The 12,912-nt window shown below is 32.2% G+C and overlaps 2 protein-coding genes and 1 pseudogene across 3 annotated transcripts; 1 reads left to right on the forward strand and 2 right to left on the reverse strand.

Annotated features, from left to right (window-relative positions):
- Nucleotides 1-1,041: 1,041 nt before the first annotated feature.
- Nucleotides 1,042-12,894, forward strand: LOC111418669 (uncharacterized). Of its 2 annotated transcripts, none has more exons than XM_071201075.1 (4): nt 1,042-1,170; nt 2,416-2,606; nt 2,660-2,776; nt 12,804-12,894. In XM_071201075.1, exons 1-4 carry the CDS (start codon nt 1,057-1,059, stop codon nt 12,859-12,861), a joined length of 480 nt encoding a protein of 159 aa, XP_071057176.1. In that variant the 5' UTR covers nt 1,042-1,056; the 3' UTR covers nt 12,862-12,894. The 2 variants fall into 2 exon arrangements, with proteins under 2 accessions (XP_071057176.1, XP_022907060.2); XM_023051292.2 differs by lacking the exon at nt 12,804-12,894 and adding an exon at nt 2,827-3,395.
- On the reverse strand, nt 1,186-2,222 carry LOC111418723 (cytochrome c1, heme protein, mitochondrial pseudogene; annotated as a pseudogene).
- Nucleotides 5,255-12,627, reverse strand: LOC111418722 (sorting and assembly machinery component 50 homolog B). Its single transcript, XM_023051374.2, has 6 exons — nt 12,332-12,627; nt 12,165-12,263; nt 11,978-12,100; nt 11,828-11,923; nt 11,179-11,776; nt 5,255-5,789 (listed from the first exon to the last, which is right to left on the reverse strand). The coding sequence occupies exons 1-6, from the start codon at nt 12,350-12,352 to the stop codon at nt 5,332-5,334; spliced, it is 1,395 nt and encodes a 464-aa protein (XP_022907142.2). The 5' UTR covers nt 12,353-12,627; the 3' UTR covers nt 5,255-5,331.
- Nucleotides 12,895-12,912: the final 18 nt, after the last annotated feature.

Below are 12,912 nucleotides of genomic sequence, written 5' to 3' on the forward strand. Positions count from 1 at the left end.
AACAGTATCTAGCGTTCAGAAAGTAGTAGATAATTTTTGGAATCAGTGTTTTCAGTTTTTCCAGTAATATCTAGTCTTGTCCAAGCAACCTATAGCCTTTTTAAGCAGTTTCTAGCTTTCTGGAAGCATTAAGCAACTTTTGGAAACAGTATTTCTTCATTTCAAGCAGTTATCAGTCTTTTGGCAGCAGTATGTTGTCACTTAAAAGCAGTAAATAGTCTTTTAGAGGTAACATATCGCCTTTTCAAGTAGATAGTAGTCTTTTCCAACAGTATCTTAGTTTTTTCCAGTAGTATCTGGTCTTCTCCAAGCAGCCCATAGTATTTTTAAGAAGTTTCTAGCATTCTAGAAGCAATAGGTGTTATTACTTGTGATGTCCATTTTTTGGACAATTTTGGGCAATTTTTAGTGCTTCCACAACGTATATTTGATTCGCCATTAACTTTATGTCCAAGGACCTCAATCGCAGATTTAATATCGTTAATGTCAAAGGAAGGGCGAATATTACGAATTTCTACCCGAAAACTTCGATTTTGTTTGGGTTGGTACGCCTGACATTTGGTTCCTTTTTTTAATTTACTGCTTTTATGGTAACACAATAATCATCTTAGTTATTTATTTACACTTTAACCTTCTCTTTGCCTAAATTCTTCAAATCTTAAATATTAATTAAAATAAATTATATTAATTTACAAAGTGACAGATGTCAAATTTTTTGACACATAACCTCAAAAAAAAAATTTTTTTTGTTAGAATTTTTTAAAACTCATTTTAGAGCAAATAAACTATTACAAAAGCTTAACGGATAGCAAATTAAGGTCAAAACGTCTTTCTTTGTGCATCTCATCCGTTATGTTGCGCTCAACTCGAATTTGCATCGTACAAAATGCAAAAACTCATTTTATTCATTTTAATGTGTTTTAAGCGATTAAACGGTTATTTATTGTTCCCCGAGGGAACGTTTCTCCAGGTGAGACTATTTTTAATCTATATAACCATTAAAGTCAATAAAAAAACCGTTAGGTTTGTTTCTCCAAAAAAAATTTAGTTACCAAAATGAACCCGTTACATCAACTCCTTTTATTAACAATAATTCAAAGCATTTCGTGCGATTACAATTTAGGATTCGATAAATTTTTGCTATTATTTCCCAGATACACCGTGTTACAGGTAAAAAAAACCAAATTTTTATTTTCCAAATCTTTATTTATTTACATTTCCTTTTGGGGTTTTTCGGGTTAAAAAAAATCGTTCTCGTCTTTAACGTGGACCACTTAAACTTCAAAATATAATAAAAAGAGGCGATTAGCACCCCAAAAATCGCAACGGTTCGTATCAACATCCTTTTACGATCATCGTGTTCGGGTTCCGAGGTCCATTTTAAAAAGGTAACAACATCCTTAGCGACTTGACTGGCAGTGGCTGGGGTGCCATCTTCGTAATCAACGACTTCGTCGAAAATCGTTTGTGCCATCGATAAAGCTCCCCCGGTGAAATAAGGGTTATAATTTTGGCCCTCTCGTAAAACAATTCCAGCTGGGGGATCCATGTATCCCAAAAGTAACGAAAACACGTAATTCTCCCCGTTGTGTCTTCCGGGGATTATGTAACTTAAATCGGGGGGGAACGCTCCGTTATTTGCAAATCTAGCTTCTTCTTCGTTTCTGTATGGGCCGGGGATGTAATCGGAGAGCTTTCCGGGGCGCTCGAACATCTCCCCGGTTTCATCGGGGCCATCTTTAATCGTAACAGCTTCCGCTTCTTCTTTCGCTTCGTGCTCCGTGTGCGATACGTTAATTAAATCGCGATAAGCGACGTGTTTTAACGAATGACAAGAAGCACATACTTGTTTGTACACTTGGTAACCTCTTCGTATGCTCGCGTGGTCTAAGGATCGTAATAATCCGTTGTGGTACCAGGGGTAATGAGCCGGGTGGAGTTCTAAATCGGCAGCTTTCACCGATTTATCTAAAATGTATATTGCGGTCCCTAATACTCCTGAGATTGCTCCGATTGTTGTTAACCATCGTTTTCGAGATGAATTTTTTAACAGCTTTTGTAGCGTTTGTGACATTTTTTAATCTGCCAATTAATTAATGTCAAAGGATTTTGTTTAAACTTACCGATTTTGACATTTTTTTTTGAGGTTATGTTTTTTATTGTCAATAATCATTTAATTTTCTTCTTAATCTTCCAATATTAAACTTAATTCATCTTTTATTAATAATTAATTAATTAATTTACATTAAATTCCAAAAATTAATTTTATTTTTTGAGGTTAAGTAACTTCTCAATTTTTTTTTTTGAGGTTGTATAACATGTCAATTTTTTTTTGAGGTTAAGTAAACCTGTCAATTTTATTTTTTGACGCGAACTAAACTTATTTTTATTAATAAATTTAATTTTTCTTTCTAGTTAACAATCGGAATGTCCGTTCCTGTTATTTTACCAAACAGAACGATCGTAATCAGCCCCGGAATCCAAAACAACTTCGATTTGCCTTATAATTTAACCAATTTTCAAGTGGTAACTTACGCAAGATCGAACCAAGGCTTCGATATATCTCGAGATACAATGTATGGATACATCATAGGGATACTTGAAAAGTAATTAATTTTTTATCAAATAATTATCGTAATAATTCATTAAATCGTTTTAGTGTTGGATTAAACGGAGAAGAATGTTTGTTAAGATCAATTTGTGAGGTATCTCGGACCCCGTTTCATATCGAAGATCAAGAAAGTGTTTTAGAACGGATTGCGCATCATATTTTGACGTAAGTTTTCTTCAAATTAAGGTATTTATTAAAGATTTTTTCTTTAATAGACCGTCGATCGAGTACAAAAACGTTTCTGTGTTAAATGAATTCGATCCAACTTTAAATTTCCAAGATAAGCTTTTATTAGCAGAGGAAATTGGAAGGATGGGGAAAAAGTGTGCGAGTGTTTACACTGGATGTTTACTTTCAATAGTTGATTTGTTTTCGTCGCTATTTTTATAATTATAACATAACCTCAAAAAAAAAATTTAAGGATTTAATTATAAAAAAAATATTCCTCTTCCAAAATCATTCCTTCAAGGACTTTGTGGCTATTTTTTAACCTTTGGGCGACTTCAAAACAATTAAAAACAAGCAATAAGTAGTCTATTAGCAATAATATATAGTCTTGTGCAAGTAATAACTCGTTTTTAACAGCAATATCTACTTTTCCATTAGTAATTAGGCTTCTTTAAGGAGTTAGCAGTCTTGCCAACTGTATATAAACACTTGGAAGCAGATTTTCGAATATACGTTTTATCCAGTTATACTTAACACAGTGCCTTAATGGGGAATCTTTAACGAGGTTGCTGACCATACAAGGAATACAATAAAATAAATATCAATACAACGCGTATTTTGCTTATTAATAAAGCCATTAAGCCAAAAATGAGGTTCATCGCCGACGATGTATTTTTAATAAAATTTAGAATTTTCTTCAAACTTTAGTAGAACCCCATCTGGGAAGTTGTAGTGTAATGTTCTGCAACCAATAAGTAATTTTTTAAATGCAATATCAAGCCTTGTGCATACAGTAAGTATCCTTCAAGTACTTAGTAGTTGTTTAGTACCAATGTGGAATCTTCTCCAAACATTTAATAGTCTTTTAGCAGCAGCATATAGCATTTTGGAAGCAGTAGGTAACGTTTAGAAATAGTATATTCTCTTGTTAAAGAGTTATTAGTCTTTTTCCAATAGTATGTAGCGTTCTAGAAGTAATAAGTACTCTTTTGGAAGCATTATTTTGATTTTGCAAGTAAGCAGTAGTTTTTTCCAACGGTATCTAGCATTTTGGAAGCAGTAAATACCTTTGGGAAACAGTATATCCTCTTTCTAAGCGATTAGTAGTGCTCTGCCAGCAGTATATATCTTCTGAAAGCAGTAAGTAGTCTGTGGGAAGCATTATCTCGCCTTTCCAAGTAGATAGTAATGTTTTCTAGTAGCATCTAGTATTCTGCAAGCAGTAGGATACAATATCTCTTCTTTACAAGCAGTTATTGGTCTTTTATCAGCAATATCTAGTCTCCACCTAACAGCCCATAGTCTTTTTAAGCAGTATCTAGCATTTTGGAAGTAGTATCTACTTTATTCAAGCAGTTATTAGTCTTTTGCTAGCAATATATTGCCTTCTGAAAGCAGTAAGTAGTCTATTCCAGCAGTATTTAGCCTTCTGGAAGCAGTAGGTAATTTTTTAGAATCAGTATCTCCTCTTTCCCAGCAATTGTTAGTCTTTTGTCAGCAGTATCTAACTATTGGAAGGTATTTCTGTATTTCAAAAACTTTGTGGCTATCTTTTAGTAATCTCGGCCGACTTCGAAGACGTCGGTCGCCATTTTTTGTAACCTCCAAGGACTTTGTGGGTATTTTTTAGTAATCTCAGCCAGTAAGTAGACTTTGGGAAGCATTATCCCGCGTCTCCAAGCAGGTAGTAGTGTTTTCTAGTAGTTTCTAGCATTCTGCAAGCAGTAGGTATTCATTTGGATTCAATATCTCCTCTTTTCAAGCAGTTATTAGTCTTTTGCCAGCACTATTTTGCCTTCTGAAAGCAGTAAGTAGTCTTTTAGAGGCAGCATATCGCATTTCCTAGTAGATATTAGGCTTTTCCAGCAGTATCTAGCATTCTGCAAGCTGTAGATAATTATTTCGATACAATATCTCCTCTTTCCAGTCTTCTGCAAGCAGCCTATAGTCTTTTTAAGCAGTATCTTGCATTCTGGAAGCAATAGGTAACTTTTGGAAACAGTATTTCCTCTTTCCAAACAGTTATTAGTTTTTTCTAGTAGCATTTAGCCTTGTCCAAGCAGCCCATAGTCTCTGCAAGCAGTTTCTAGCATTCTGGAAGCATTAAGCAACTTTTGGAAACAGTATCTAGTCTTCTGAATGCAGTAAGTAGTCCTGGAAGGAGTATCTCTTCTTTTTAAGCAGTTATTAGTCTTTTGCCAGCAATATCTTGTTTTCTAAAAGCAGTAAGTAATCTTTTAGAGGCAGTATATCGCGTTTCCAAGTAGATAGTAGTCTTTTCCTGCAGTATCTAGTATTCTGGAAGCAATTAGTAATCTTTTAGCACCAGTTTCTAACCTTTCCAAACTTTTAGTACAACTTTTCACGCTCTCCAAGAAACTGGTTCACTTCCAAGAGTTCACATTCATTACAAATTAATTTAAAAATCTAAATAAATGTGGGATTTACAATTAGTTAATAAATTTAAACTCCAGCTTATTTTTATTTTAATTTATTGGTTTATATTATTTAAAACAAGTTTCTAACTACATAACAGCACTTATTTTTTCATTTTAAGAAAATTGCAATCCGATACCGAATTGTACCCCCGGTTGGGTTTGGTCCCCATCGCTAAACTTAATTGGAAAACAATAGTTGATTTCAACTCGGGCCATCTGCCCCAAGCGGACCGCGATTCCCAATCCAGTCGATAATCGGACGTTTTTGCTCATTTGATCGACATATTTCTCCTCGGATTTCTCAGTCGCCACATTTCCCGCATTCACGAAGAAATGCGTGCGGAAAATGTCTCCAAATCCACCTTTACCCGGCCGGAAAGGTAATGGAGTGAACAAATGCAACCCGGCGGACCAATACATCTCGGCTCCTAAAGCATCCCCATCAGCTCTCGGACCAATTCCTCTCATTTGAAATCCTCGCAAATCCAAAGGTCCCCCCAAAAAGAACATATCGCTCATTCCTATTTGCATATCATTACCAATTCCTTTTAAAAATCCACCACCAAGAGTTCCTAAAATTAAATAATTAATAATAGTATATTATTATTTAAAATAAAGTCTATATACATTCCAGAAAATGATAATATCTCAGCTCCTGAAATGTGATTTAATGAATTTTTTAAACGAGTGTTAGTGCATAACTAGAACTAACACTAGATCTAGAATTAGAAACATTCGGATTTAGCCGCACCTCTCTCAAGACTGCTAAACCTGAATTATTCTAGTTCTAGGTCTTGTGTTAGTTCTAGTGACAGTGCAAAAATAGAACTAACACTAGATCTAGAACTAGAAACATTCGGATTTAGCCGCAAGTCTCTCAAGACGGCTAAACCCGAATGATTCTAGTTCTAGGTCTTGTGTTAGTTCTAGTTTTAGTGCAATACAAATATACAACATAGTGATATTTTATGCTAACTAGCGTTACTTACAACTTATTTCTAATCATTTTGAACAATTTTGCTACCTTATAAACCAATTTTGGACAATGTTGGTGCAATTTTCAGTCATTCTGAGCAACCTGGACTTGCTATAAACTAGTCCTTATACATTTAGACAAGTTTTTAATGACTATCAACTAATTTTCAGTCATTTTGAGCAACATAGATTGTTTAAAAACTAGTTGTTAATCATTTAGACAAGTATAAAATTATGCTCAGCCATTTTTCAATGATTTTGAATAACATGAGATGGCTATCAACATATTTCCAATCATTTTGAACAATTTTGCTACCTTATAAACCAATTTTAGACAATGTTGGTGCAGTTTTCAATCGTTCTGAGCAACCCAGATTTGCTATAAACTAGTCCTTATACATTTAGACAAGTTTTTAATGACTATCAAGTAGTTTTCAATCATTTTGAGCAACATGGATTGTCTAAAAACTAGTTGTTAATCATTTAGAAAAGTATAAAATTATGCTCAATCAATTTTCAATGATTTTAAATAACATGAGATAGCTATAAATTTATTTTTAAACATTTTGCTACCTTATAAAGCAATTTTGGACAATGTTGGTGCAATTTTCAGTCATTCTGAGCAACCTGGACTTGCTATAAACTAGTCCCTATACATTTAGACAAGTTTTTAATGACTATTAACTAGTTTTTAATCATTTTGAGCAACACTGATTGTGTAAAAATTAGTTGTTAATGATTTAGACAAGTATAAAATTATGCTCAGCCACTTTTCAATGATTTTGAATAACATGAGATGGCTATCAACATATTTCCAATCATTTTGAACAATTTTGCTACCTTATAAACCAATTTTAGACAATGTTGATGCAGTTTTCAATCATTCTGAGCAACCTGGACTTGCTATAAACTAGTCCTTATACATTTAGACAAGTTTTTAATGACTATCAACTAATTTTCAGTCATTTTGAGCAACATAGATTGTTTAAAAACTAGTTGTTAATCATTTAGACAAGTATAAAATTATGCTCAATCAATTTTCAATGATTTTAAATAACATGAGATAGCTATAAACCTATTTTTAAACATTTTGCTACCTTATAAAGCAATTTTGGACAATGTTGGTGCAATTTTCAGTCATTCTGAGCAACCTGGACTTGCTATAAACTAGTCCTTATACATTTAGACAAGTTTTTAATGACTATTAACTGGTTTTTAATCATTTTGAGCAACACTGATTGTGTAAAAACTAGTTGTTAATGATTTAGACAAGTATAAAATTATGCTCAGCCACTTTTCAATGATTTTGAATAACATGAGATAGCTATCAACATATTTCCAATCATTTTGAACAATTTTGCTACCTTATAAACCAATTTTAGACAATGTTGGTGCAGTTTTCAATCGTTCTGAGCAACCCAGATTTGCTATAAACTAGTCCTTATACATTTAGACAAGTTTTTAATGACTATCAAGTAGTTTTCAATCATTTTGAGCAACATGGATTGTCTAAAAACTAGTTGTTAATCATTTAGACAAGTATAAAATTATGCTCAATCAATTTTCAATGATTTTAAATAACATGAGATAGCTATAAACCTATTTTTAAACATTTTGCTACCTTATAAAGCAATTTTGGACAATGTTGGTGCAATTTTCAGTCATTCTGAGCAACCTGGACTTGCTATAAACTAGTCCTTATACATTTAGACAAGTTTTTAATGACTATTAACTGGTTTTTAATCATTTTGAGCAACACTGATTGTGTAAAAACTAGTTGTTAATGATTTAGACAAGTATAAAATTATGCTCAACCAGTTTTCAATGATTTTGAATAACATGAGATGGCTATGAAGTTATTTCCAATCATTTTGAACAATTTTGCTACCTTATAAACCAATTTTAGACAATGTTGGTGCAGTTTTCAATCGTTCTGAGCAACCCAGATTTGCTATAAACTAGTCCTTATACATTTAGACAAGTTTTTAATGACTATCAAGTAGTTTTCAATCATTTTGAGCAACATGGATTGTCTAAAAACTAGTTGTTAATCATTTAGAAAAGTATAAAATTATGCTCAATCAATTTTCAATGATTTTAAATAACATGAGATAGCTATAAATTTATTTTTAAACATTTTGCTACCTTATAAAGCAATTTTGGACAATGTTGGTGCAATTTTCAGTCATTCTGAGCAACCTGGACTTGCTATAAACTAGTCCTTATACATTTAGACAAGTTTTTAATGACTATCAACTAATTTTCAGTCATTTTGAGCAACATAGATTGTTTAAAAACTAGTTGTTAATCATTTAGACAAGTATAAAATTATGCTCAGCCATTTTTCAATGATTTTGAATAACATGAGATGGCTATCAACATATTTCCAATCATTTTGAACAATTTTGCTACCTTATAAACCAATTTTAGACAATGTTGATGCAGTTTTCAATCATTCTGAGCAACCTGGACTTGCTATAAACTAGTCCTTATACATTTAGACAAGTTTTTAATGACTATTAACTAGTTTTTAATCATTTTGAGCAACACTGATTGTGTAAAAACTAGTTGTTAATGATTTAGACAAGTATAAAATTATGCTCAGCCACTTTTCAATGATTGTGAATAACATGAGATGGCTATGAAGTTATTTCCAATCATTTTGAACAATTTTGCTACCTTATAAACCAATTTTAGACAATGTTGGTGCAGTTTTCAATCATTCTGAGCAACCTGGACTTGCTATAAACTAGTCCTTATACATTTAGATAAGTTTTTAATGACTATCAACTAATTTTCAGTCATTTTGGGCAACATGGATTGTTTAAAAACTAGTTGTTAATCATTTAGACAAGTATAAAATTATGCTCAATCAATTTTCAATGATTTTAAATAACATGAGATAGCTATAAACCTATTTTTAAACATTTTGCTACCTTATAAAGCAATTTTGGACAATGTTGGTGCAATTTTCAGTCATTCTGAGCAACCTGGACTTACTATAAACTAGTCCTTATACATTTAGACAAGTTTTTAATGACTATTAACTAGTTTTTAGTCATTTTGAGCAACACTGATTGTCTAAAAACTAGTTGTTAATGATTTAGACAAGTATAAAATTATGCTCAGCCACTTTTCAATGATTTTGAATAACATAAGATGGCTATGAAGTTATTTCCAATCATTTTGAACAATTTTGCTACCTTATAAACCAATTTTAGACAATGTTGGTGCAGTTTTCAATCGTTCTGAGCAACCCAGATTTACTATAAACTAGTCCTTATACATTTAGACAAGTTTTTAATGACTATCAAGTAGTTTTCAATCATTTTGAGCAACATGGATTGTCTAAAAACTAGTTGTTAATCATTTAGACAATTATAAAATTATGCTCAACCAGTTTTTAATGATTTGGAATAACATGAGATGGCTGTCAACTTATTTCCAATCATTTTGAACAATTTTGCTACCTTACAAACCAATTTTAGACAATGTTGATGCAATTTTCAGTCATTCTGAGCAACCTGGACTTGCTATAAATTAGTCCTTATACATTTAGACAAGTTTTTAATGACTATTAACTAGTTTTTAGTCATTTTGAGCAACACTGATTGTCTAAAAACTAGTTGTTAATGATTTAGACAAATATAAAATTATGCTCAGCCACTTTTCAATGATTTTGAATAACATAAGATGGCTATGAAGTTATTTCCAATCATTTTGAACAATTTTGCTACCTTATAAACCAATTTTAGACAATGTTGGTGCAGTTTTCAATCGTTCTGAGCAACCCAGATTTGCTATAAACTAGTCCTTATACATTTAGACAACTTTTTCATGATTATTAACTAGTTTTCAGTCATTTTGAGCAACATGGATTGTTTAAAAACTAGTTGTTAATCATTTAGACAAGTATAAAATTATGCTCAACCAATTTTCAATGATTTTGAATAACATGAGATGGCTATGAACCTATTTCGAAACATTTTGAAAAATGTTGCTACCTTATAAAGCAATTTTGCACAATGTTGGTGCAGTTTTCAAACGTTCTGAGCAACCTGGACTTGCTATAAATTAGTCCTTATACATTTAGACAACTTTTTCATGATTATTAACTAGTTTTCAGTCATTTTGAGCAACATGGATTGTTTAAAAACTAATTGTTAATGATTTAGACAAGTATAAAATTATGCTCAGCCAGTTTTCAATGATTTTGAATAACATGAGATGGCTATGAACCTATTTCGAAACATTTTGAAAAATTTTGCTACCTTATAAAGCAATTTTGCACAGTATTGGTGCAGTTTTCAATCGTTCTGAGCAACCTACAACTTAGATACTTTCTAGTTCTAGGTCTAGAGTTAGTTCTAGTTTTACATTTGCACTGTCACTAGACCTAGAAACATTTGGGTTTAGCCACCAGTCTCTAAAGACGGCTAAAATTTATATAGTTTTTATGTAAAATATGGAAATAATATGGACTTCTTACATGTTTTGTTAAAAAATTTCATTGCATTACATTTTGGGAGCTGACATATTATCATTTTCCGGGCTGTATGTAGACTTTATTGTATCACTGTAGGAGCATACAGTGTGTTAATTAATTATCGTACCCGACGTCATCATTACAAGTATGCAACCAACATCACAGTACTAGTATTGCAATACGTAAATTGCGTATTATAAAACAAATAGTGTGATATTGGTTGCATAGTTACAACGACGAGATATGAGTATAATGAGGGCTGAATGAATAATAGTCCATTATATGTGAGTACTTTGTCCATGACTAGTATTAAAATTGATTCAATAAATTTATTTTTTTAAATCAATTTTTGAATAAAATTTAAACGTCAAAGTGACACAAATTCATTGTTACCAACTGTAGCCAACTTCACATCAATATGTCAAAATTAAATGTCAATTTTATGAAACGTCATATTTTTTTTGAAATTAATTTTAAACAAACTAAAAAAAAAATATTACCTTGAATTACAACATCCTTCAAAACACTGATATTCGATTGAACGTAAAGATCGTTTTTTAAAAACCCAATATTTCCCCCAATCCCAGCGAATTCCGTATTTAACTGAAACAGAGTTCCACAAGCTGGGAAAATTAAATCATCCCTCAAATCCACCGTAAGAATATGCGCGAGGGCCGATTTTAAAGTTGGACCAGAATTCTCTCGAACTTCAAACGACGAAGATTTCGACAAAACCCCCAATTCCCTCGTCGAACCCTTATATTGAAAGTTATGACGAACATTAGCAAACGATAAGAGCCCAAAATCAACTGCAAATCCTCGTTCAAGCTCTTTATAACCCGAAGCGGCGACCTCCGCGACGTTTTGAAAAACACTCGCTGAAATTTTCGGCTCGTATTTCCCCATTAACGGTTTTACAGCCCCCACACTAAAATTATTTGATTTCCGGGAACCATAACTGTACTCAACGAAGACTCTTTCCCCGCGTCCAAACGCGTTCGGGACGCGTAATCCAACAACTACGGATCCTTCGTTGTTACCCACTTCGGTGTTAACACCCCCAACGACTCGTTTTAATTCTTTTACTTGAAACGTAACCTAAAAAATTTTTTTTTTAAATAATTAAGAATTAATTTTTGATTTATTTACATCTAATCCTTCTGGTGTTGCTTTGGGACCTCGACTAACATCAATATGTACCGCGATGTTGCGAAAACAACTTAAAGTTTCCAATTTAAGCCTCGCCTAAAAAATAAATTTGAAACATAACCTCACTTAATTTTATTTTTAAATTATTACTTTATGCGCATTATAAAGAACCTCCCGGAAATTTTTTGATTTAAATATATCTTTCGTTGCGTCCTCTACAATATCATCTTTAGTTCTACTTAATCCATTAATACTTATTGTGTCCACACGGACCTAAAAGTGAGGTTAGAATCAATTTTTTTTTTTAAATTTATGGTTATAATAAAAAATATCTTACAGGTACATCTAATGGTATAGATCGCGACTCTTCGATTTCATCGTAATTAATTTCGGCTTTTGGAATGCCGAATTGGGGCATTTTAAGGTCCGAGTTATCCTAAAAAGTGAGGTTATGTCATAAACCGGGTGGAGACTTTAATGGAATTTTTGAAGTTGGGGGCTTACCTTGGCGTGAACGATACCCATTTTATTGATACAGACAAATTACACACATATACAACAAATTTGAGCTAATTTTTCATGGCTAAAATGTGATTTTCGCGTGACAGTGATGTACACATATATATTTTTTTAATGTTGTGATGTGATGCCTCCTCGATTATCGCGATTTCACCAACTTTATTTACAAACATTCAAGGTTTTTATATCCGTAATGATTAATGAGGGATTTTTTAATGAATAATTAATAGAAATTAATTCGATTTTGCAATTACATAATTATCATTTAATTTTTTTCTATGTTGGTAACGTGACAGTTTTAAATTAATTTATTTTTTTAATGTCAATTTTTATTAAAAAATAATTGTTTTAATCGATTTGATTTATTAATAATGGTAAAATCGTTTTTAATTAATTAATTTATTTATTTTATTTATTTATAAATAGACATCTTCACGTTGGTTCTTTCTATTTTTAGTGGGTTAACTCCCGCGATGTTGGTACCGCTGCCATTACCATATCCAGTAAATGCGTGATCAATTGCGTATTTTCCGCGTTATTTTGAGTGGATTTTCTTCTAATTTCCC

This window comes from Onthophagus taurus, unplaced genomic scaffold, assembly GCF_036711975.1.
Source record: "Onthophagus taurus isolate NC unplaced genomic scaffold, IU_Otau_3.0 ScKx7SY_16, whole genome shotgun sequence".
NCBI lineage: Eukaryota > Metazoa > Arthropoda > Insecta > Coleoptera > Scarabaeidae > Onthophagus > Onthophagus taurus.